Raw genomic sequence first — 26,622 nt, 5'->3', positions numbered from 1 at the left:
GCGAACTCAGACCAATAATCCTCGTGAAGTTTAGATCTCATCGACGTTGCACGACAAGTTCTAAATGTCCAAAAACGTAGCCTTCATCCTGGAGATCAGGGACCCAGGGGCATCTTGTGTTGTCTGTGATGGAAGCTGCTCGGCTGTACTTGGTCCTTTCTTCGCTTTCACAGCGCCTTCTTCTGTGGGGTTGACCTCTACATAGATTTCATCATTCAAGCTGTGGTATGTGCTGAATCCTCTGTGCTGCTGAGAGAAAGGGCTTCCCAGACGTAAAATATACAGTTCTGGCACGAGAGCAACATTCACATCAACTAGGATGGTTTGCAGGATATAGGTATTCAGTTTTCTGTGAAACAAAAAATTCTTGGGCAGCACATGCAGCCAGCAGCAGATGGGTATAGGATGAAGTGCGTGGTGTCAAGTCCTCTGCACATGAGCTTCATACAATATAAGGCTGGTGCTTAGAGAAGCAGCAATGTCTCCACCCCAAAGCTTTATCACGTCTTTGTAGAATACACCTCCTACTTTTCTTAATTGCTACACAATACGGAGGCCAGTCTTACGTAGCCTTACCATCTGGGATAACTATGTAGACTAGCATGTGCCATAGAGCAGGACCACAAGGTATAACATACACTAATGTACAGACCTATGGCAGCTGTAAAAGCAAACTCCATGCACCGTTCAAGGGATCTCTGCTGCCCTTATTTATGAGCCCCACATATGTAAGCTACAGCGATAAGGATTTGTCCGGAACAACTAATACATTGCATAAGTAATAGCACTTTACTGAAAGCATTTAGACTAAGTTCACACCTGAAATGAATAAATACTAAGAACACCATAGCTATTTTTATTTGTTACTAGCAGGAGGACCCGGCTTCGCACGGGTACGGTTCAATTTTTGTTTGTTGTAGTGGCCCCATGAGAATTGTCCCGTTTTGCACTGGTGTATTTTGTATGTCGTTTGTGTGTGTGTCCATAAGCGTCATGTGATCATGTGTATCTCAGTTTGGATATCTGTGAAAAACCTGCGATCAGTTGTTATGGATACCTGAAGTAAAGCTCTGATATGTGATGGTGTGTGTTGAGCTGTGTATCTAATCTTCTGATGTGTGAGTGTCTGCTTAGCTGTGTATCTAATCCTCTGATGTGTGATACTGTGTGCTGAGCTTTGTATGTGATTATCTGATGTGTGATACTGTGTGCTGAGTTGAGTATCTAATCCTCTGATGTGTGATAGTGTGCTAAACTGTGTATCTAATCCTCTGATGTGTGATGTGTGCTGAGTTGAGTATCTAATCCTCTGATGTGTGATATTGTGTGCTGAGCTGTGTATCTAATCCTCTGATGTGTAATACTGTGTGGTGAGCTGTGTATCTAATCCTCTCATGTGTGCTGACCTGTGTATCTAATTCCCTGATGTGTGATAGTGTGTGCTGAGCAGTGTATCTACTGTAATCCTCTGACGTGATTCTGTGTGCTGAGCTGTGTATCTAATCCTCTGGTATGTGATACTGTGTGCGGAGATGTGTATCTAATCCTCTGGTGTGTGATACTGTGTGCTGAGATTTGTATCTATTCCTCCAATGCGTGTTGGTGTGTGCTGGTGTGTCTATTTCTCTGAATTGTGTGCTGAGCTGTGTATCTAATCCTCTCATGTGTGTTGGTGTGTGCTGAGCTGTGTAGCTAATCCTCCAATGTGTGCATCTCAGTTTGGATATCAGTGTTGGATACACCTGGATTAATGCTGTGTACATGTAGAGTGACCGTGTGTATGGCAGTTGTAATATGACTGAAAGACTTGTAGGCTTGTATTGGCTAATGCAGGTCATTGTTTTGAGAAAACTGTATCTCAGGAACGGTACGTTTGAGAGAGAGTTGAGACCCTTCCCTAAAACCTTCGCAGACACCTGATGTATCTGTGTGCCAAACTACTCCATAACATGACTAGGCCCTGTAATAGAGCAGCTGTCCTGTGTCCTAGCCACCTTCTTCATGAAGGAAAAAACAGGTCCAGAGGTTAAAACAGGGTGCGGAAAATATAGTACGGTGAAAACATTTTAGATGTGGAAAATTTAATTTAGCAAATCAAGAATGCTTTCAGAAATAGAAGTGTTAATAGATTAGATTTACCAATTAACAAAAAAAAAAATTAAATCCAATCAAGTAATGGTGTGACCAGGGGTGAACCTAGCCTCTTTGCCGCCTGAGGCGGATGAGAGAAAGCCATCCCCCCAATCCCAACCCCGCCTCCCCGCCGACCCCCCCAAATTCCCTACCCCCCATGGCAAAAAAGGCTAGATTCACCCCTTACTACACAGCATGTAGCTCTAAAATTGTCTCAATTTTTGGACCCCACGCTGTGTATTGATTAACCCCCTCCCCCCCTGCCGGTGTCTGCTTACCTGCAGCTCCCTGTTCTTCTTGGTCCGGTCCTCTGTCCGGTCTTCAGAGAACCCCCCCCCACGCGTAGGACGCAAGCACACGTCGAGTGCAGGCCTGATTACGTGGCCACGTCACCCAGCGTGTGGGGAGGAGGGGGCGGAGCGGAGGGGGCGGCGTTAGCAGGCAGGGAGAGGACCTGCTCTCTGCTAAGCGTGAGTGGCGGCCGCTGGAGCAGCGCTGCTAATAGGTAAGTGAAAGCAGTGCTGCGTCTACAGGGCCTCCCCAATCCACCGCTCACTTCCCGTGCCGGGCTGCCGAGACGGTGACGCTAAGCCAGCCAGCCCCCCTCCCCAAGCCCCGGCGGTCGCTTCAGGTCGCCTCATGAGAGGTGCGGCGCAGGATCATCATCCAGTCTGTCTGGGATCATATGAAGAGACAGAAGGATTGGAACAAACCTACGTCTACAGAAGATCTGTGCTTAGTTCTCCAAGAAGGTGAGAACAACCTCCCTGCAGAGTTCTTTCAAGAGCTGTGTACCTAGAAGAACTGATACTGAAAGGCAATGGCAAATATTGATGGGATTTACATTGCTGAAAGCATTTTTACTTTGCAGTAATTTTTTTTACCATCTGCCTAAAACTTTTGCACAGAATTGTGGCTCTCAAAATTTTCACCATTGAGCTTCACTGCAAAAAATAAAAAAAAGTTGCAAACCAGAGATACGAAGTGACTATAATGTACATGTTGCATGAATGTAAATGGGGTATAATTTACTGACATCTGCTTCGGTTTATTGATGGGCGTACTGGCTTAAATTTAGCAATGACACTGAATTTCTGTTAGTCCCAGGGGTGAATTGATAGCCTATGAGAGATGGGAACATACTTTGTCCCTCATATTCCCCTTAGAAATGTTCTATTTAAACTTTGTTTATCAACATCTGAAAGTCTGAGAAATAATAGCGTATTTATTTCACGTGGTAAACAGAAGTTACAAACCAGAGAAAGCAGAGGAGCAACGAGCTGCAACTAAAATGAACGACAAAGTAACATTTCAATACATCCTGATTAAAGACGTCCTATCATAATGTTCATACAGGTCCTATACCCTTGATGGCGAACCTATGGCACGGGTGCCAGAGGTGGTACTCAGAACCCTCTCTGTGGGCACCCATCTGTGGAACAGATTAAACTGTGTGGATTCCACTGTGGAGCAGATTGTACTGTGTATGAGCCACTGTGAAGCAGATTGGACTGTGTGGGGGCCACTGTGGAGCAGATTGGACTGTGCATGACCCACTGTGGAGCAGATTGGACTGTGTATGAACCACTGTGAAGCAGATTGTACTGTGTATGAGCCACTGTGAAGCAGATTGGACTGTGTGGGGGCCACTGTGGAGCAGATTGGACTGTGCATGACCCACTGTGGAGCAGATTGGACTGTGTATGAACCACTGTGAAGCAGATTGTACTGTGTATGAGCCACTGTGGAGCAGATTGGACTGTGCATGAGCCACTGTGGAGCAGATTGGACTGTGTATGAGCCACTGTGAAGCAGATTGTACTGTGTATGAGCCACTGTGGAGCAGATTGGACTGTGCATGAGCCACTGTGAAGCAGATTGTACTGTGTGGGGGCCACTGTGGAGCAGATTGTACTGTGTGGGGGCCACTGTGGAGCAAATTGGACTGTGTATGAGCCACTGTGAAGCAGATTGTACTGTGTATGAGCCACTGTGGAGCAGATTGGACTGTGTATGAGCCACTGTGGAGCAGATTGGACTGTGTATGAGCCACTGTGAAGCAGATTGTACTGTGTATGAGCCACTGTGGAGCAGATTGGACTGTGTATGAGCCACTGTGGAGCAGATTGGACTGTGTATGAGCCACTGTGGAGCAGATTGGACTGTGTATGAGCCACTGTGAAGCAGATTGTACTGTGTATTAGCCACTGTGGAGCAGATTGGACTGTGTATGAGCCACTGTGGAGCAGATTGGACTGTGTATGAGCCACTGTGGAGCAGATTGGACTGTGTATGAGCCACTGTGGAGCAGATTGGACTGTGTATGAGCCACTGTGGAGCAGATTGGACTGTGTATGAGCCACTGTGGAGCAGATTGGACTGTGTGTGGACCCTTTACTATTTATATCACACAATATAGGTTATAAAGCAGACGTGATATTATTACAGGTCATAATAACATTGCACGTTCCTAGAAAACAGATCTGTGCAATGTAAATAGTGAACAGCAATTGTTCAAAATTATACCAAATGCAGAACAAAGTTGTTTGTATATTTGAAATCTCTATAAAGCCCCCATTCCCACAACCATATTTTGCAGGTCCAAAATTGTCTGCAATTGTGTATCTGCACAGTATTAAGGTTAAATTACCGGGTTGGCACTTTGTGATAATTTAGTGGGTTTTGGGTTACAGTTTGGGCCCTCGGTCTCTAAAAGGTTCGCCATCACTGTCCTATACAGAGCTAATGCTGGTGTCGCCATGGTAACAGACTACAAATGGACCGAGTAGTCTGATCCTGCAGTTATATTCCTTTCCACTTATAGGTTGTCAGATTTGTTTTTCAATGTGTACATGTCCCTATACAAAGTTAGGGACCGTCTATCATTTAATATATATAGTGACTAGAGATGAGTGAACACTGTTCGATCGAATATTAGGCCGTTCGAGGTATTCGATTCCAATCGAATACCACGAGGCAAACGCAGTAAAAATTCGTATCCCCTCCCACCTTCCCTGGCGCTTTTTTTGCACCAATAACTGCGCAGGGGAGGTGGGACAGGAACTACGACAACGTAGGCATCGAAAAAAAATCGGAAAAAGTAATTGGCTGGCTAAATCAGGTGACCTCCACTTTATACGAATGGTGGATTTAACATTCAATTAATTTGGGACTGTGAACTATGTGACTGTGAGACAGGGATAGATGCAGGGTTAGCTAGGGATTACCTTTATTTAGGGGGGAGTGTTACTCACCCAGCTCTTTGGGGCTCTATCTCGTTGGGATACCTGTCAGCTTGCGATATGCCGGAGCTGACTTTTTCCCATAGGAATGCATTGACCAGCGTTGATTGCCCAGTGTACAGCATTCGGACAATCAACGCTGGTTCTGTCGGAGGAGGCAGAGTTGAACCATGCTGCACACTCAGCTTTGCTGCATCTCTGTGTGTGCTGAGCTCTGCCGCGTCTCCGTGTAGCAGTGCTGTGTCAGCACTGCTACATGTGAGATTGGACCACAATGGAAACTGCTGTGGACGGATCTTAGACTCCTCCTCCTCCAGCAGAACCAGTGTTGATTGGCCGAATGCTGAACACTGGCCAATCAATACTGGTCAATGCAATCCTATGGGAAAAAAGTCAGCTCGCGCATATTGCAAGCTGACAGGGATCCTGACGTAATACAGTGACTTGGGCATGTTAGATGCCCCCAGACATGCTTCCCCTGCTGTCCCAGTTGCATTCCAGGGTGTTGGCATAATTTCCTGGGGTGTCATAGTGGAACTGGTGACCCTCCTGAGTCAAATGGTGGGAGCCGCTGAAACAAAGCATTTTTCCCCATAGACTATAATGGGGTTCGATATTCATGTTGAATTTTATCATTCTCTTTGTAACCCCAGGAGACAGGTTAGGTCTCGAGTCGTCTCTAGCCCTGTCCAATTTGGTACAATGTGTTCCATAATACTAATGTTTTCCCTCATAGAATAAGGGGCCTAATAAAGGTAATAGATCTCAGCACACTAAATGTACAGTACATGAGCCTGCTGTGGACCTGTGTAGCACATAGAGTAATAAAAGACCTTAGGCACAGGCATTACCATATAATACTGTGATATATATCTATATCTATATATATATATATAGATATATATATATACACACACACAATCACCGGTCACTTTATTAGGTACACCTGTCCAACTGCTCGTTAACACTTAATTTCTAATCAGCCAATCACATGGCGGCAACTCAGTGCATTTAGGCATGTAGACATGGTCAAGACAATCTCCTGCAGTTCAAACCGAGCATCAGTATGGGGAAGAAAGGTGATTTGAGTGCCTTTGAACGTGGCATGGTTGTTTGTGCCAAAAGGGCTGGTCTGAGTATTTCAGAAACTGCTGATCTACTGGGATTTTCACGCACAACCATCTCTAGGGTTTACAGAGAATGGTCCGAAAAAGAAAAAACATCCAGTGAGCGGCAGTTCTGTGGGCGGAAATGCGTTGTTGATGCCAGAGGTCAGAGGAGAATGGCCAGACTGGTTCGAGCTGATAGAAAGGCAACAGTGACTCAAATAGCCACCCGTTACAACCAAGGTAGCCAGAAGAGCATCTCTGAACGCACAGTACGTCGAACTTTGAGGCAGATGGGCTACAGCAGCAGAAGACCACACCGGGTGCCACTCCTTTCAGCTAAGAACAGGAAACTGAGGCTACAATTTGCACAAGCTCATCGAAATTGGACAATTGAAGATTGGAAAAACGTTGCCTGGTCTGATGAGTCTCGATTTCTGCTGCGACATTCGGATGGTAGGGTCAGAATTTGGCGTCAACAACATGAAAGCATGGATCCATCCTGCCTTGTATCAACGGTTCAGGCTGGTGGTGGTGGTGTCATGGTGTGGGGAATATTTTCTTGGCACTCTTTGGGCCCCTTGGTACCAATTGAGCATTGTTGCAACGCCAAAGCCTACCTGAGTATTGTTGCTGACCATGTCCATCCCTTTATGACCACAATGTACCCAACATCTGATGGCTACTTTCAGCAGGATAATGCAATGCCATGTCATAAAGCTGGAATCATCTCAGACTGGTTTCTTGAACATGACAATGAGTTCACTGTACTCCAATGGCCTCCACAGTCACCAGATCTCAATCCAATAGAGCATCTTTGGGATGTGGTGGAACGGGAGATTCGCATCATGGATGTGCAGCCGACAAATCTGCGGCAACTGTGTGATGCCATCATGTCAATATGGACCAAAATCTCTGAGGAATGCTTCCAGCACCTTGTTGTATCTATGCCACGAAGAATTGAGGCAGTTCTGAAGGCAAAAGGGGGTCCAACCCGTTACTAGCATGGTGTACCTAATAAAGTGGCCGGTGAGTGTGTGTATATATATATATATATATATATATAATAAAAATGGAATATATTACGCTAAAAATCATTGTGCACAGTAATAATGTGAACATATGTAATATCACAAATAAATAAGAAGCAACACACAGGAGAAAGAATTATACAACTTTTATTTTCCACAGATTTTATAGAATTTTGCTACATTGTTTCTGTATATTTCTATGCGATTATACATGTTTTCCTTTGTATGAAGTCCAACGTTATACAATTTATAGTGATATGTTTGGTAGTGTACCTAGAAGATTTTAAAAAGTTTTACTAACTTTTTTCCTTTTTTTTTTTGGAATGTACAGTGTATGAGGTAAAATTAAGGTAAGATTAAAAATTGTTTTGCTTTTTTTTGTTTTTTATCCTTATATATCTGCAGAAATCCGCCCCGAGACTCAGTGGCAGATACGCTATTAAATGACATTTACTATCAAAAATAGGAATTCATCTTGAATTTTGCTATGAAAAAAAACAAGTCACCACAGATCATCTCCGAGTGACCCTAAATTTTTTTTAGACATTCAACCGTGTGGAAATTTCTGGGCAAATACACACAACCTCATTTATACTGGCCGAACATGGCACATACAGAAGGCTCTAGAAAAAAATAGATTTATATATCATTTCCCGTGAGAACGTATTAACCGATACATAAAAAGGTGACAAAGGAAGAGAGAAATAAAGGGGACACACATCACGATTCATAGGACAGAGCATTGTTACCACTAGAGGACCGAAAATTTTTTTTTTTAATATCCGCTGTAACATAAAATAAAAATCTACAAACACGTTATTTGACACGGAAACGATTACAATACATGCCCATTACTACTGTAGAAACAGCTCTGGAAAAGATCTTCATAGCACGAAATAGCCGCTTATTTATCCGAAAGAAGTGCTTATTGTCATTAAAATGTTGATCAACCCCCCCCAAAAAAAACAACTAAAATCGTGAATCACTACCTCCTGACATAGCGGATAATAAATAAAAAGGACGCGGATGGGCGAAGGAACAGACAGTGTGTGTGAGCGCTAAGGTATAAGCTGGCAGTTCGCCGATACCCAACACGAGGGCACCCAAATATCGGACTTCATTCTGGTCATAGGAGAACTTACAGACGCAAGCTCACAGAACAGGAGAAAACTGCAAAGTGCTTCTATGCAACACTGACTACATGCAAGTAACAATTTGGTACAAATTCAGGACAGACAGAACATTAAACATTAGGTTTTGTTTTATCTCCAAGAAATAAAGCAGCTTAAAAAGGTTTCTGGTGCAAATTACAACATTTTACCTTAAAGTTTTGGTGAGAGAGGTAACGAAAAGGGAGAAGAAACCAAAAAAAATGGCTAGGCTAGAGACGGAGCACGGATGTGAAGAGGGCAGCCACAATGGCAGGACAGCTGTAAGACTAGTGGTCGCCCATCAACCTATATACTAGTTATCTAAAAGTGCTGAGACATACCTGAATTTCCGAAGAGTATTCTGAAGTGTTAACCTTCCAGCCCTCCATGGAGTCTAGAGAGTGAGGTGCCATAGGGTCCCAGGCAAAGAGGTCAAAGGGGACAGAGGCAAATGTGGTAGGGGATTTCTGCTGGTTAGAATGAAGTCTGATCACCTTAGTGGTAGGAGGATATTTTTGGGGTGCCCCATGGACTGGGGGAGGATACCTGTTCAGTCTAGAGAGAGCGCTCTCTCCTTATAGTGAATGTTAGCACCAGCTTTCCTAAATAGACAACCAGCCAGACACTTCTCCGGTGAAGGAGCTTCGGTTCATTCTTGGAAGAACGTCAACTCTTACAAAGTTTAGAAGATAGATGGGAAGAACTGGCTAAGTAACCGTATGACGCATCAATCTCATCTGTACGGGATCCGATTTAGACCTGAAATCCGTCTCTGGGACAGGTGAGTAAGATCCTCTCTGACAATCCTATCTATGGAGTAATAAACTAAGCTGAAATATTAAAAGTAGGTCAAAGAGATGCATAAAACCAGTAGCAAGTACAGCACCATAGCGTTACTCTCCGAACCCATTAAGGCTCCATGCGCACACCGTGGTTTTCATGGCTATCACACCGACCCATTATATTATAATAGCCCCATACACAAGCCTGTTTTAATACACTCTTGTGTGTATGGGGCCATGAGCCTGGGGAACAGCTCATTTTGTCATCCATGTGCTGTCCGCACCAATCAACCTTGGACATTCACACGGTCACGTGCACGTAGGCATAGGCTCTGTTCATAGCTGCATCAGAGGCTCCTTTAAGAGCCGTATTCACACATAGACTTTTAAAGGACAAGTGATGTCTGTGTAAATCAAGTACGGATTGATTTTTCCATGGACCTCTGAATGGGGAGACACTATTTTTGACCACAGATGCCCATTGAAGTATTAAGAGTCTGTAAAAATCATGGATAGCATCGGGATGCCATCTATGCGCTGTTTTTCACTAATTATTGAGATTTTTTTTTCTTTTTTTACACCACAGACACGACTCGAATATGATCAGTCTTGTATGTTGTCTGTAGATGTGTGAATGACACCTTAGTTGAAAAGGCCAACAAAATAGTATTCAGTGCTACTTATCTTATGGGGTCCATCATATGACAGATGCACCACTGCCGTCACTTCTTGGATCAGGTGTAGGGAACCTTCAGCACTCCAGCTGCTGTGAAACTACAACTCCCAGCATGCTCCAGTCACTTCCATGGGAGTCCCAAGAACAGCAGAGGAAGTATGCATGCTGGGAGTTGTAGTTTTGCAACAGCTGGGGTCCTGAAGGTTCCCTACCCCTGTCTTGGATGGAGAACAATAATGGAGATGAACAGACATAGGAACAGAGCCTTACCAGGGTGTGCTCACTTATACGTATATATCCGTAGCCTTATTACCGCTGGTTTCCTTTGACCTCCTTTTTAATAACTATATTTTCCATCAATAACCAGACAGAGAATACGTCAGTCTGAGATGTTTTGCCATTCTGGGCCTGACTACAAAGCCCTGCCACCTTGGCCAAGTCGTGTTCCCGTTCCTATAGGTTCATTGTATTTTTTATATCAGCTACGTGGGATGCTGCGGTTGCATTTCTGGTGTACGGTGAAGAAATGTTCACGCAAACAGTATCACGAATACTAGATAGTGGTTAGCCGACATGGCTTTGCAGACCTGGTATTACTAGTAACACTACTGACCCGATCTGCTCTGGCGATAGTCTGGTTGTCTTGGTTGGCTTCAGTTATCAAGCTAATGGAGATGTACTACAAGTGCTAGGAGAATTCAGTGGATTCCTCCCTGTTGAGTTAATACAGTGTACGTGTCTTTGAGGTCTCCACCATGGACATGACTATCATATTCCTCGCATACATTGAATTAAGGCATCGGCCTACCACATTGGGATTGTCGCTCATTCTGATCAGCAGAAATTGCCCTTCCACATGTTTAGTCCCAACAAAGGTGCTTCATCCACTTTAGATAAAAGGGTTGGTGCCTCGCACTAAAAGCAAGCCAATGTAAACCTGCTTGGACTCTATCATCGTCTGCTCGAGCCTGACTAGGTAAATTAAACCAATGAAGCCTTTTGTATCACCTACAGTAAATACCTTCTCGTCCGCCATTTTCTCCATTATTTATTGACTATATGACATACTATTCTAAAAATTCCAGTTATTTTTACTGCCTGAGTTGAGACAAATTACTGTATTCAGATTAATACCCTGCTACCGCCAGAGAGGGCACCGCACCAGGCAGCAAAGAGGGTAGTTTTAAGACACAGAGGAGGTAGAAGTACAAGAAGAAGAACACCCCCACTTTTTAACAATGTATTTTTTGCAGCACTTAAGGTGACCCTTAAATCTTTATCATCCTTGCGCAAGGTCAATCTTTTTAACCATGAAAGAACTGAGGAGCGTTGGACGGGTGTAAACATCACACCGGATGGCATATGAGTCGAGGTCTGTCTGGCTTGTGCCTTCATTACTCAGGACCGTACAATGGTACAAGCTTTGTGGTGGACAGAAGTGACAACATGACATGCTACCGTAGTCCTGATGCTGTACCACATGCCACCATGGATTCCTTAAAAGCAAGATCATTCTGAAAACAAAAATGGATGTTTCTCTTTAGAAGATGTAAAGTAAAAAAATAAAGTATAGGGATCAGGATAAAGCTAAATGGGGTTTCCTTCACTTTATGACAAAGTATTGGATAATGAAGGCAATCAGGATGGAGAACGTAGCAAAGAGCACAAGGATGACGGCAGCGCACTGCTCATCGCTCAGCGTCCTTGTCGTCCTTGTGGGTTCGGTAATGTCTTTGCTGGTGTTGCTCTGTGACTCGTTCCTGTGTGAGATGAAGAGGACTGTGGCACTGTAAGGACCAGTCAAATCCTGAGGTCCAGCAACGTCTTGGCACTGGCGAATGGCACATACGCGGAAACGATATTCACAGTTCAAATGGAGGGCAGAGTATCGGTGCGATGTATTGGGTCCCTTATATGCCTGGGAGAGGAAATAGGATCTATCAATACCAGGTCAGAGACTCTGAGACTGCATTCAGTCAGCCGAAATTAAAGGGATTCTATCATTAAAACTCAATTTAGCCTTAAGAAAGGCTATTATTCTCCTACCTTTAGATGTCTTCTCTGGGACGCCGTTCGGTATAAATTCCAATTTTCATCTGTATGCAAATGAGTTCCCGCGCAGTTGGCTGCGCGAGGCTTAGAAGTATGAAACCACTGCCGGAAGAAGACACAAAGAAAAGCCGTTCCTGAAGAAGATGGAGGCGGCACTGGAGAGTTCTCTCGCAGCATTGGGGACGCCCCCAGTGCTGTTTGAGCGCTGGGGCCCGCCCCCAGTGCTGCGAGAGAACTCATTTGCATACAGACGAAAAGTGGATTAAATACCGAACGGCGGCGCGGAGAAGACATCTAATGGCAGGAGAAGAATAGCCTTTCTTAAGGCTATTCCTACGTGTTAGGGATAAAAAAAAATTGAGTTTTAATGAGAGGATACCTTTAAACAGTATACTATCCAAATTATATATCATAGTTATACATGAATGGACATATACTGATTCCCCATAGACATTAGATGCGCAGATCCTAATGATTCCCCAGTTGTCTGCAGATCACACACCAGGGTCTGCCCCAAAAAAACCAAAACAAACCTGTGGGATACCTAACAAATCTTCCAATAATACTCTCCATATTAAGAGAAACTGAGAATGGCTTCAAAGCCCTTGAAGTTTTCTGCCTCTTTGGCCTCGATAAACTGGTTATCCAAGCAAGTATTAATAGGATTAGTTGTGCAGGAAGTCTTATTAGTTAATGTAATACAGTCCTGTTTGCTTTGCTAAATTAATATACTTTGCAGTGTTATATTTTAAAAATCTAATTTAATAACTTGAAAAATCCATATTTGCCTTCAACAGCTTTCTTTCCTGCCTCTGACATAAAGGTCTGGTCATGTATTAAACCTAATTACAACAGCAAATATATGCGCAACGCAAAGGCCAGCCAATGGGAGGGAAACCATCCTGACGTAGTATAAAACAAAGCCCTGTAATAAAAGCTAAATAAATACATCAGCATTGATCTCCAGAGAGGAAGCCAATACCCATTTGTAGGTTAGTAATGTTATAAGATTCACTTCAGTATGGATGTCTCTCTCGTGTTTGGTTATGAAGAGGCCAATAGAAGACAACTCAGATTCACTGATGTGTGCCAGATAAAGATTTGCTTGGAAAGGTAGGAGCAGGAAGGTCAAAGTAACACGAGGGATTTGGAAAAAATCATAAAAGTCCACAGGTATCTCCAATTGAAAACCTTAAAGACTAATGTTGAGCGAGTAGTATATCGATCGAATACCTCGCTGCCATAGGAATGCATGTAAGCGGCCGATCACCAAGGGGTTAAGCGCATCGAATATTCGATGCGCTTAACCACTTGGTGATCGGCCGCTTACACGCATTCCTACGGCAGCGAGGTATTCGATCAAATACTACTCGCTCATCTCTATTAAAGACGTTATCCAGGATTTAGAGCAAGACTGCCTGTGTGGATGTAAAGGAAACGCCCCCCAAAAAGTCCTACTCACCTGCTCCTGGCGCTCCGCTGTCCAGTCCCAATCCTCATGGCTTTTGGTGGTGAGAGGAAAACGGGACTGAAAAACGGACCGCGGGGGACACGTTAGCAAATCTTTATTTTTTTACACCCATACTCGCCCATCCCTGTTCCAAATCCTGAAAACCCCTTTAACGTCAGACATGGCAAAGGACAACATTACGAGGCTTCAGTGTGCATGCTTTGCTTTTTAAAGTGGCATAAAGACGTCAAATTTGAGACTATTTTATACCAAAAAAAAAGCATGAATTAAAGGGATCCTATCACTAAAACTCTTTTTTGTCCCTAACACGTAGGAATAGCCTTAAGAAAGGCTATTCTTCTCCTACCTTTAGATGTCTTCTCCGCGCCGCCGTTCTGTAGAAATCCTGTTTTTCGTCGGTATGCAAATGAGTTCTCTCGCTGCACTGGGGGCGGGCCACAGCGTTCAAACAGCACTGGGGGCGTCCCCAATGCTGCAAGAGAACTCTCCAGCGCCGCCTCCATCTTCTTCTGGAACGGGTCTTCTTCGCATCTTCTTTTGGTGGTGGCTTCAAACTTCTAGGCCTCGGACAGCAGACTGTGCATGCCCGCCGGCCACAAGAAAATGGCCGCTTACAATGCTGCGTAAGCAGCCATTTTCTTGTAGCCAGCGGGCATGCGCAGTAGGCTTTGCCCTAGGCCTAGAAGTTTGAAGCCACCGCCAGAAGAAGACCTGTTCCTGAAGAAGATGGAGGCGGCGCTGGAGAGTTCTCTCGCAGCATTAGGGATGCCCCCGGTGCTGTGAGAGAACTCATTTGGATACCAACGAAAAACCGGGATTTCTACAGAACAGCGGCGTGGAGAAGACATCTAAAGGTAGGAGAAGAATAGCCTTTCTTTAAGGCTATTCCTACATGTTAGGGACAAAAAAATTGAGTTTTAATGATAGGATCCCTTTAATGAATTCACCTCTGTGTGTCCAATATGCTGATACCTTCACTAGCTCTCATATATTCATTTCTGTATTGCTTTCTTCTTGTACAGTTGAGGGCTCTGGTCTACCTTGTGTTGGCGGACACTGATGCTGAGGAACGTTTTCAATCATACATACCTGTTTAAAATCAGAGTCTTTTCCAACCATAATTTGCAGAATGTAGATGACTGGATCTCCCTTCATTGGAGGCAGCGACTCCCAGGTGACCTCACAGGTATGATCATTTATTCGGTCTATCCGTGGTGCTGGTAACACATATAACATATTAGCTTCACAGTAACATGAGAAACATATACCATAAAAAGCAGCAGAAAGCTGTATGTTATATACCTCTGCATGAAAGAACAGACTCCCTTACCTTTCAATGCAGGTGGGAGGGATTTGGGGGTGGTAAAAACATATTCTGGGGAGAAAGGTCCCTCGCCAGCTTCATTACAAGCCTGGATGCGGAATTTGTATGATGTGGACTCAAATAGTCTCTGTACCTTGTACGTATGACAAGGCCCCCTGTATAAGGATATAAACCTGAGGGAGAAGAAGAAGAAGAGAAGGTTTCTCTCAAGAACTGGGAGTGCTCACATATGTGTATCTGAGGCGGGAGCGGAGCGGATGCCAGGACAAGCATTCATACCATAAACTAGGCCCGCTCTGTCCTTTAAAGGTTACTACAATACTCAAAGAAAGTATTCATCACTTTATCTCTGTAACACTTACTGTAAATGTTATTATTTCTAAAAGATTTTCATAGATTAGTTTTACTATTGAATATACAAAGACATTTGGCACCATCTTCAGGCTTTGGCCAGTTCCCCGAGCTGGAAATGGCTGTTCTAAAATAAACTTTTGACACTTGCTAAGGCCTTATTCACACATCAGTGATTTCTGTCTGTGTGATGTCCATGTTTTCCAAGCATGCACTGCTTTTCTCTGTTTTTTGGATAGAAAACGTGCATTCACGTTAATGGGTCTGTTAGAACCAAGGAAAGCACACTGATGCCATGAAAGTGCATCTGTATTCACAGACCTCTGCTAAGTGATTCTTTCTCCGGCAAAGAACTAGCAGCATCTCTGATCGCGCGTTTCTACCATGAACCCGCCGCCCGCGTGATACGACGGTCTCTGCCGTTGCCTCAGACTTACTTAGTTTTGTTCGTGAATGTCCATGAAAAATATGGGAGGAGGAGCAAGCTGGAGTGCTGGAGAAGGACATGAAACAACGATTCGACGAGGAACTGTGCAAAATTCGAGGAAATGCTGCCAAAAACAGTACTTGATTTGGCCCTTAATACATTTTGGGTTTTGTACAACTTTCATTGTATTTTAATAAATTTTTGGGAAATAGCACTCTCATTCTATGTTTGGTTTTTCATATGTAACGATTCTCCCATTTCATATATTGCCTAAAAACCGGGCATTCTATACAATGCCTAGCTATTCTATAGATTGCCTGCTTTTCATACATTGCCTGTAACATATACAAGGACGGATAACATATAGAAGGAAAAATAACATACCGTATATACTCGAGTATAAGCCGAATTTTTCAGCCCAGTTTTTGTGCTGAGAAAGCCCCCCTCGGCTCATACTCGTGTCAGCAAAAAAAAAAAAAAAAAGATTTTTTTTTTTTTTTTAGGAGGGGGGTGGTGGTGGTGGTGGTGGGGGTCTATGACCAGCCACAATATCAATGTATAGAATTTCCCATAAAATAGTGCAAAAAAAATAAAAAATAAATAAAAGTTGTAAATCCCTCCTTTCCCTAGAATACATACAAAAGTAGAAAATGACTGTGAAACACAAACACATTAGGTATCCCTGTGTCTGACAGTGCCCGGTCTACTGAATATAGGGGATCTGCAGTGCTCCTGTTCCGTTGGGAAGGGGTTAATAGGAGCACTGCAGATCCCCTATATTCAGCCAGACTGAATTCCAAGTGTGTGTGTGTGTGGGGGGGGACAGTCCTCAAGCTCAGGGAAGGGGCAGACAGACAACCAAAACACCCCCTCCCCTTCCCCAGCAACTACTGCACCCAAACACCATTTTAATTTTTGAAATTTTCCAGTAGCTGCTGCATTCCCCCCCCCCCCCCCCCCCTCGGCTTATACTCGAGTCAATAAGTTTTCCCAGTTTTTTGTGGTAAAATTAGGGGCCTCGGCTTATATTCAAGTACATACGGTAATAGTAAATTTTCTTAAGTATTTCCATTTCAAGACAGATGTTGCTACACACAAGCCCATGTAGATACTATGTCAGCAGATATACCAAGTGACTATTGCATTTACAGCATTTCCTGCTCTGCACGCAGAACCCCAGGTAAGAACACTTTTCATATTGATAACTATCCACAGTATGATCGGTGCGGACCCGACACTGGGACAACACACAGATCAGCTGCAGCGGCAGCCTGCAAAAGTGACAGCAGTGGATGGGAGCATGTGCAGCTACTCCTATTCATGTCAGGAGTGGCCCTATCCATAGCATGGATGATTAACATAATATAAATATTAATATAAATAACATTTTTTTAAATTATTAATTCAAGCTGATTTTTTTTTCTGATTCTGACTCTACAGCCCTGTATACAGCACAGATATTATATAATATATATTTAATTTACTTTTTTTTTTTTTTTTTTAACGATAATAAGCAGCGTATAGCGCACATATCATCACAGCGGGTATCTACTTACCTTTCACTTTTGTCCTCCATCTGAAGGTGATACTGAATGGAGTCTGTTGGGATAGCTTTGGACGCACCATCTCCCCATTTCAGCTTAAGGCTCTGGTGACTGTACACAGCACATTCCAGACGTGGGGGCTCTGGGGGAAGGGGTTTGGTTTTCAATTTTACTGAGTGACTGAAAGGACCTGCTCCCAGACTGTTTAGGGCCTGAACTCGTATTCTAGTAAGTAAACATATACAGTAGAAGTCAGCAGAAGGCAGGTAACCACAGATATACATATATCTTCATACATTACTGAAAGAATGCATTGCTACCTTGTTGCAAGAAGTTTTTTGTTTGTTTTTTTTTATTTGAAGCTGTATCAAACAAACAGGTTCACACTATTATCTTTAGGTTATTCCAAAGGCAGAACGCAGATCTTGAGACGTAAGGATTCCCAAGATTCCATATATGACTCACGGAAAAGACTGCTCAGCCAATCACTGGCCCCGGCAGATGACAAAGTTGTCCATGAGCACAAGGTATACAGACAGTATATACTTTATACTGTACCTGTATGTGGTGTCCGGCTGTAACTGTTCTATAATGTGGCTTGACAACTTTCCTACGGTGATGGTCTGCTTCTCTCCATAGTCTATACAGTAGCCAGTAATCTCTGAGCCGTGGTCACATGGCTTCTCCCACTGTATAGCAAGGCAGGTGGAAGGAGAATAATTCAGGCTATCTATTTCTTCTTCTTTAATTCCCCAGAGGTTTGTCACGGCTGCCGGTACAGAAGCAGGCGTCAAACATGCAACTACTTCACTGAATAGGCCTGCGCCAGCAACATTCACAGCCTGAAAGCATGGGAATAAAGCATAAGAGTGTAAATCACCATTGCCTATATCCAGACAGACCTTCTAGGTGGTCTAGTAATGCAGTATATAACCCATAATGATATATAGACTTGCCTGAACCCTGCAGTAGTAGACAATTGCCGGTGAAAGGCCTTTAATCTCGTATGTAAAGCCAGGACCGCAGTAACATATTTGCATGCAGCCTTCCATGCCGCCCCACTCCACCCGGTACTCGGTGATGTCTGCACCGTTATTATGAGGGGCCTGTGGAATAAAAAGGTAAGATTATATGGTGGAAAAAGAAAGCTCCCTTAGAAGGCGAAATTCATCTTCCTATCAAAAAGCTTTAGAGAGAACAGAACTGGTTTTATGAACTATACAGAAAAATACACAAAAAAAATGCAAGGGCCCCACCTGGTGCATAAAGAGTCCCTGGCATGTCACCGAGCAATTACAACTGAATACAACAGGCTGGAACACAAGCAATATCTGCAAATGTATATTGTATTATCTTTAACTTCCTAACATACTTTTACAAGTACAATCCAAATACACAGCTACAGTGGGAACACTAAAGTTTAGCTTTCTGATGGCAATGCTGGGAGCTTGAGAATGCCATTTGTGGAATTGCAGTGTCATAGGATTATTAGCCAGAATAGTAGCGCAATAATAGTCAGTCTTATTAGTGCGAGATATACCGTTGTGGCAATAGGAAGACAGGCTCTTAATAAGATAAGATAATCCTAATGAATCCGTATCTTATCCATTCCAATATATATTCAAATATTGCAGGGTTTTCTCTGCCCGGACTAGTATTGCACATATAATTGTCTAATACTGCACAATGATCCTCCTCATAGCTCACGTTTCCCCTCTAACCAATGGTCACCAGAGGAGCCATTTACAACAATCACAAATAGGCGGGTTATTACATAGCTACACTTTTCTTTTACACGTATATATAATGCATCCATTCACATACTGTATGTCACTATAGCAGTGACCTGGTTAGCGGGAGCATAAGAAGTGTATCCACATCTATCTTTATTTATCCCCAATTTGTGTATGCCACAATATACTCATCAGGACCTCCATTGACATGAATCCGTATACACAATTGTGGGGATAAATACATAAGAAGGTGCAATATTAGACAATTATTTGTGCAATACTAGTCCAAGATGGTATAACCCTATATTTGGTTGTATACCGGAATTGATAAGATAGTGCCTATCTAAGCCTGGCGATCATTGGGCTGATATTGTGCCTAATACAGCCCAGTTTCAATAAATGGTAGTATAATAACTGATACATCAAGGTACAATGAAAGGATGTACAACGTGGGGTCAGAGTTTAACAGCAGTGTTTGTTAGGAGTATATATAGATAGAAAAGCAAAGTCTTCTTGAAAACGTAGATGGATCTGCTGCTTGTGCTCATAAAAAGAATCGCACTTTAAGGCTCCATGCACACATAGAAAACCGGGCAGGAAAATGTATTCCGTATAATGTCCATATTACCCAACCTAAACTCAGTCCAGACACTGGCAGGAGTACCAGCCTCCCCGCGGCTCCGCTCTCATGTACTGTATATACAGCTGCGGAGAGGCAAGGAAATCCGGTCAATGTACAGACTGGATCATTTGGTTCAGGTTCCTCTGTGTGCATGAGGTCTATAAAGGGGAGAATACACTATAGTACAAAACATAAGCTTGTATATTCTAAAAGAAAGAATTGCTCAGATGAGGGAAAGATTTTTAATAACAGGTATTTAGCATTAGAAATTTAGGTAAGTACTCTTCCTGCCAAGTCACGCACGAGACTGAAAGAACTGATCCATTCATGAGGTGCATACTACTTAGCTAGTGACTATCAATGCATTGATGTTCCATATTGGCTGTTTTATGGGTTTGCCTGTCCTTCATCCACTTCAATATCATCAAGCCAATTCCCACATGCAGTTGGCGAGATCGAACAGGACGCTTTTTTGTCCGTGTCCTGCTGCCATCTATGCCTTCCATTGAAAACAGGAATCTGAGGAATCTGTTCCAGATTCAGGCGTGGAATCTGTCCCCAAATCCGTGGCATATTCCTCTGTGTGAACTGTTCCTAAGGTTACCACCAGGATTCTCTAATATCAGTTACAATCTTACCTCCCAGTGTATCAGTGCACATGTTGCAGATTTGCAGGTTATCTGAGGCGGTCTGCACTGATCTGGAGGTCCCGGTGCGGTTGTGACTTCACACTTTTCAGAAAACGGCCCACACTACAGAATAAATGAGAGAACATATGCAGAGTTTTAAAATCATAATAGAAAAGTTGCAAGTACACATCAATTTTTAAGTAAAAAAAAAAAAAAAAAAAAAAATCCCAAAAAAGGAAAAAAAAAAAACGATCTGAAAAACTCCTGTCCGAGACCATTGAAGAAAAATGAAGGGAAGATCGTTCCCTGTTTTATCAACTGTAATTTCCTACATCCCTATCTTACAAAAGACGCTAATGACATCACTCGCCAGGAAGACAGGAGCCCCATGTTACTGTACCTTCGAGCCCTGCAGAACAAATCTGTGAGAGAGATCTACATGTGTATGTGGTGTTCTCTACCATGGTTTATTAAGATGGGGGAATCAAAACATAAAAAGTTTCATTAAAACATCATTATATACATGCAAAGTAATGTTCGGGACCAGTAACCCCATCGCACATTCCCAGGCCCTTCACTAGTTGTCTAGAACCGTTGTACGCTGTGGTAACACACATACCCCGGCTTTGTTTGCTGCACGTATCCTGAAGCTGTAGGTTTTTCCTGGAAGAAGACCGCAAACTGTGTGCTCTAAATCATTTCCTTGGTATACTTCTCTCTGTTCACCTTCACTAGTAGACATCTCCAGGCTATAGCAGGTGATAGAAGATCCACCATCTACTGGAGGGGGCGCTGTAGACAGAATGGGTAAAAATATAGTGATTGATGGCAGAGAAATACAGGCATCCAGCGTTCAGATAAGGAGACAAAATGTGAGTGCCAAAAACACCTGTCCTACTACTAATACATCATGTTACAAGAGGCCACTAACAAAAAAAAAAAAAAAAAAGTATTACTAAAATATTTTTATTTTTTTTAATGTAGATTGTCAGCCCCATATAGGGATCACAATGTACTTTTTTTTTTCTTCCTTTAAGTATGTCTTTGTAGAATGGGAGGAAATCCGCGCAAACACGGGGAGAACACACAGACTCTTTGCAGATGTTGTTTCTGGTGGGATTCGAATCCAGGACTCCAGCGCTGCAAGGCTGCAGTGCTAACCACTGAACCACTGTGTTGCCCCATATTTACTCAAATATTTGTGTCTGAGGGTAGACAGGTCCTCTAACAATTCTATGAAGGGATTATCATTACTGATAGCCTTCCTGCATCCTCCATGTGAATCGCGAGTACACATGACTGTCCGGTGTTCCATTCACTTCTATGGGGCTTCTGGAGATAGTAGTTCTGGAAGCTCTATAGAAGTGAATGGAGCACCAGTTAGTCATGTCCACGGGTGCTTTTGTCACATAGAGGATATAGGGAGACTTTCAGGCCAAGTTCTCACTTATCTCTTATTCTTTGGGCAAAACCCCTTTAAAATATATACCGTATTTTTCGGACTATAAGACGCACTTTTTTCCCCCCAAATTTGGGGGGAAAAGAAGGGTGCGTGTTATAGTCCGAATGTGTCCGCTGTAATAGAGAGGCGGATGCCGGCGAGGGATAGATGCCGCCACAGGTGCCGGGGCCTGAGACATCGCTGCCCTGCCCTGCATGAAGCCAGCAGAGGGAGGAGTGATGCTGATATTCTCGGCGGGGGGACGGAGGAGCGGAATGTCAGCATCGTTCCTGCCGCTGCTGGCTTCATGCAGGGCAGGGCAGCGATGTCTCAGGCCCCGGCACCTGTGGCGGCATCTATCCCTCGCCGGCATCCGCCTCTCTATTACAGCGGATGCCGGGTCTGTATTGGCGGCCCCTTCTCCCCCGGGGCTGGTCCCCACCAGCCCCATACCTGTAAAGTTGCAGGCTGGCTCCTGCGCGGCGATATCGCAGGAGCCGACCTGTTCGGGTGACAGCCGGGAGCCTAATGAGGCTCCCAGGCCTGTCACTGCTATATATTAGTATTGCGGCTGGTCTCTATGACCAGCCGTAATACTAATAGACAGAATGTCCCATAACGGCAATACAGTTGTATTGCCGTCTATGGGACTTGCAATCAAATGACTGCAGGTTCAAGCCCCTGGGGGGGGGAATAAAATAGTAAAAAAAAAAAAAAAGCTTTAAAAATATATAATAAAAAATGAAATAAATAAAAGTTCTAAATCACCTCCTTTCCCTAGAATATATATGTAACAGTAGAAAATCATATATGTCAAACACATACACATTAGGTATCCCTGTGTCTGAAAATGCCCGGTCTACTAAAAAAAAAAAACACTCTATGCGTCCCCGTACAGCTCCAGGGTCACCTGTCAATGTGGCCTTGCAGCTGTTGAAAAACTACAGCTCCCATATATTAAATATTTTACCATTTTTTGCTTCAAAATTTTTTTCCCCTATTTTCCTCCTCTAAAACCTAGGTGCGTCTTATAGTCCAGTACGTCTTATAGTCCGAAAAATACGAAAAATATTATTTTTGGCCTGTAATTCTACATGTAATACTAATACAATTATTCTATTTATTAAAGGGTACATTTTTAAAGCTGCATTACCCCATCGTAATTGGACTTCTCTGGCCCGTGGTTTGCCTTGAAGTCTTAGTGGTTGGCAAGGTCCAGGTATCACAGCTGGGGTCTGCACCGTCAATGTGTCTGAAGCCTAGAAAAACACGTAGGGTTAAAAAAGAAATAAGTAGCTGAGTTAAATGAACACACAATCGCTGGACTAACGTGTACATTCTTATTGTGGCGTGTAACGGCAGATATACTAAAGGGGTTTTCTGGCCCCAACATGATCAATAGTGTATAGGTTAATGCGTGTAATAGGTGTATTGCAGGACAACGTAGCCGGTGGATCAGGCACAGTGAATCTGATGTCTATGACATGTCATATGGTCATCTACTATATGATGCAGGGCCCAGAACCTGGAGTCTCTGGAACCGAAAAATGACCATGAATTCTCTGAAGCGCATCTTCATCATTACTATTAATAAAACCATGAATTAAACATATTCAGCCATCCTTACCAGGCTTTGTCCACCCTCACTAAGACAGGAAACACGAATCCTGTAGGAGCAGCCGGGGCTCAGGTGGTCACATACATGTTCTCGCGCCGGTCCAGAGTAAGCAGTGTCCCAATTGCTTCCTGAAAGATTAGATTGGTGCCAATCGCAAGTCATTGTATTAATAACACACAGGCTGGTTTCCTAGAAGCGCTAAACCAAAGATTTGAGATAAACTCACCCACAACAAAACAGCAAAGTTTCCTAGAAACAATTTAATAAACCTATGAGCGTAAGCTCATTGATCAGCGCCGATAGTGCGACAGATGAGAAATCTCACATAATGTGCACTGTACACATGAATTAACAATGACAATCTGTCTCCGAAATAAGGTTATCAGATGGATGGCGGATTCAATAGCTTCAGATGAACAGACTGCACGTCACAATAGACGGAGGTACAAAGTGTAGAAACATAAAAGGAAACAAATTCTGAATGGTTACACAAATACGGAACAACGTGTGGAAGTAAATACAGACAAAAGAGCCCTGCTGTACGAAACAAAGGAGGAAAATAATATATCATTGGCGATTATTAGCTTTATCAGTGTTAATACTGTGTGTACACACAATGGCAGGCTACTGCGCTGTACAAGTCACGTGAGCAACTTATTAAATTATATTAAATAAGCCCAAGTTTACACTATTGACAGATTTGGTCCAAAGGAGCAATGCGCAAAATACAGTAAAACTTCACTTGGAACGCAAACATTGTAAGTACTGTATAAAAAAGCCATACATATATAGTATAGTAAGTACTAGGATAGCTCCGACCCACTACCGGAAATGATCAAGGGCCATTCTACCGCTATGACAGGCCAGAGGTCTTAGATAGTTATAGAACAGTAAACAGCTATACAGGAGCGGACATATCCTCGGTACAACCATTGCCTCAGCAGAGGGGCCCTGTAGATCAGGGGGCCCAATCACCTTAACCGTGGTTTTCTACTATCTAATAGAAAATCACCATTGAAGTTTTATAAAGGACACAAGTTGTGAGAGTTAAACAGACTGTTTTTTTAGGAGGCGAGTAGAAGCCTGGAGAGAGGGGTGACTTTGGATATAGTGTTTCTGGACTCTGCAAAGGCATTTTGACACAGCCCTCATGCCCAACGGAAAACAATAAGGGCTAGTTCACACGGGGTTAGGGACCGCATATTTTGGTCCTGATTTTGACGCGGGAAGCTGCGTCAGAATAGGACAAAAATTCAACTGCCGCGACTGTCGCGGCTTCCCGCTCAGGAGTAGGCCCAAATGAATGGGCCTAGGGCGGAGGGTGCTGTTGCGAGGCGGACGCTGGGGCTGAATCAGCCTGAAGAAAGGGCAGCTCGTTTCTTTTTTCTATGAGCCGCAACATACCGCTCACCAGAAAAAGGAATCTAGTGGTTTACATAGACCTCTATTGTGTGGGGGCGGATTCTGAGGTGATTCGGTGTCAAAACCCGCCCCCCCCTTTTTTTTTTTTTTTTTAATGTAGATTGTGAGCCCCACATAGAGCTCACAATGTAGATTTTTCCCTATCAGTATGTCTTTTTTGGAATATGGGATGGAATCCATGCAAACACGGGGAGAACATACAAACTCCTTGCAGATGGTTTTTTGCCCTTGGCCGGATTTGAACACCAGGACTCCAGCGCTGCAAGGCTGCAGTGCTAACCACTGAGCCACCGTGTGGCCCCTAAAATCCGCCCTCTCTTGCCCCGTGTGAACGAGCCTTTAGGGTTATTATTGGTTTAGAAAGTGTCATTTAGAATTGGATTGAAACCTCTCAGTAGGATTGTATCCAGAGTTGTGGTCAATGATTCTTACCACCAATGCTCTTTGGTTGTACCCCTAGGATCAGTGCAGGGTTCAATGTCCCTATTTTCCTCTTCTAAAACCTTAGTGTGTCTTATGGTCCGGTGCATCTTATAGTCCAAAAAATACGGTAATTTTCATTTAGAGCTGGGTAGATATCATAGCAAACTAAAGAGACGTTAGGATTTACTTACCACTTAGCTCTTCAGATAGTTCCACAATGTATTTAGTAATTGTCGCTCCTCCATTATCTTTCGGTGGATCTTAACAGAAAAAAATAGACAGGTGAATCATCATAAGAAAGAGGACGTTTCAGGTACAATGTGAAATACCATTTACAATTGTCTTAGAACAATAAAGTTCTTACGGAAGAACATAAAATATATATCTCCAATACTGAGAAAAACATCAATGAATATTTTGACTAAAATAAATAGCGCCAATAAAAATAAACGTTGGAATCTATATTTTCAAAGAAAAATGCTTCTTTTGCCATAACTTTCCACCATAACTAACTCAGTCTGGTATCCAGGGCCAGTGTCAGCAGGTGGCGAACCAGGGAAGATGCCGAGGCCCATTGAGCTCTAAGGGTCCGACTACTCAAAGCATCAGTTTTACTAATAAAACCCTTGCTAAACCTGCTGTCATCAGTCTGCAACCCCCCGTGTCCTGTTTCCCCTCTCTGACCCCTCTGTAGATGTTGTCTTCTTCAAGTGATGCATAGTGCTTCTGTGACCAATACGCAGTAAAGGTTTTAATCTTGTTAATTTAAAGGGGTTGTCCCTCAGTCGAATACCACGCGGTAAACGTAAAAGGCGTTTACCGCGTGGTATTCGACAGAGTACGAGTATTTCGAATAACGTAGTATTCGATCGAATACCTACTCGATCGTATACTACTCGCTCATCTCTAGTCTTTAGCCCTATATAGAAAGCATAGGCCACTATAAGCAACAACCTAACATCTACCACTAGAAATTAAGCAGTCTGTATAATTCTCAAATACTAATCATTTATATAGTGAGAGCATATACCAACATTTATTTTTACTTAGAGAATGCAAAATGGGGACACCAAGAACCTGCAAAGTCTAGATTTACTTGGATTTATCCTTCAGCATATATTTAAAGACCTTAAATGTAATGTAAAACTTCTCCAAAAAGACACTTTTTTCCTGACCACAATTTGTGCTTCCAGTCCCATTATATGCTATTCACTGTCTACCAATAAGTATGTGGACCCCTGTGGTAGAAGAGAAAAACAACATTTATTCTTATCTAATAGTTGGTAGACCCCAGCAGATGCTTCCTTTCAGATGGGATTGAGTGACACAATACTCCCGGATGCCTGGTGACCCTCCTGGTGTATGTGAGCCATCGGTTGGGTGCGGTTTCTCTGGCCAGCACTCGTCGCTCTCTATCTCCCAGTTTTGGGGGTCTGCCGACTCG

General features: G+C 43.3%; 1 protein-coding gene across 4 annotated transcripts in view; it reads right to left on the bottom strand.

Annotated features, from left to right (window-relative positions):
- Positions 1 to 10,317: 10,317 nt before the first annotated feature.
- The window catches only part of FNDC3A (fibronectin type III domain containing 3A), a 183,247-nt gene continuing 166,942 nt past the window's right edge, over positions 10,318 to 26,622 (bottom strand). For all 4 annotated transcript variants that reach the window (XM_075265995.1, XM_075265996.1, XM_075265997.1 and 1 more), the window contains 11 exons: positions 25,370 to 25,438; positions 23,343 to 23,461; positions 22,869 to 22,974; positions 20,894 to 21,066; positions 20,284 to 20,397; positions 18,247 to 18,396; positions 17,849 to 18,132; positions 17,303 to 17,515; positions 14,975 to 15,141; positions 14,734 to 14,861; positions 10,318 to 12,039 (listed from right to left, as the gene is read on the bottom strand). In XM_075265995.1, coding sequence (XP_075122096.1) covers positions 11,725 to 12,039; positions 14,734 to 14,861; positions 14,975 to 15,141; positions 17,303 to 17,515; positions 17,849 to 18,132; positions 18,247 to 18,396; positions 20,284 to 20,397; positions 20,894 to 21,066; positions 22,869 to 22,974; positions 23,343 to 23,461; positions 25,370 to 25,438 — 1,838 coding nt within the window. In that variant the 3' untranslated portion in view covers positions 10,318 to 11,724. The remainder of the gene's footprint in view (positions 12,040 to 14,733; positions 14,862 to 14,974; positions 15,142 to 17,302; positions 17,516 to 17,848; positions 18,133 to 18,246; positions 18,397 to 20,283; positions 20,398 to 20,893; positions 21,067 to 22,868; positions 22,975 to 23,342; positions 23,462 to 25,369; positions 25,439 to 26,622) is intronic.

Source organism: Leptodactylus fuscus, chromosome 2 (assembly GCF_031893055.1).
Source record: "Leptodactylus fuscus isolate aLepFus1 chromosome 2, aLepFus1.hap2, whole genome shotgun sequence".
Taxonomy (NCBI): Eukaryota; Metazoa; Chordata; class Amphibia; order Anura; family Leptodactylidae; genus Leptodactylus; species Leptodactylus fuscus.
This window is presented reverse-complemented; position numbering and strand designations above follow the sequence as displayed.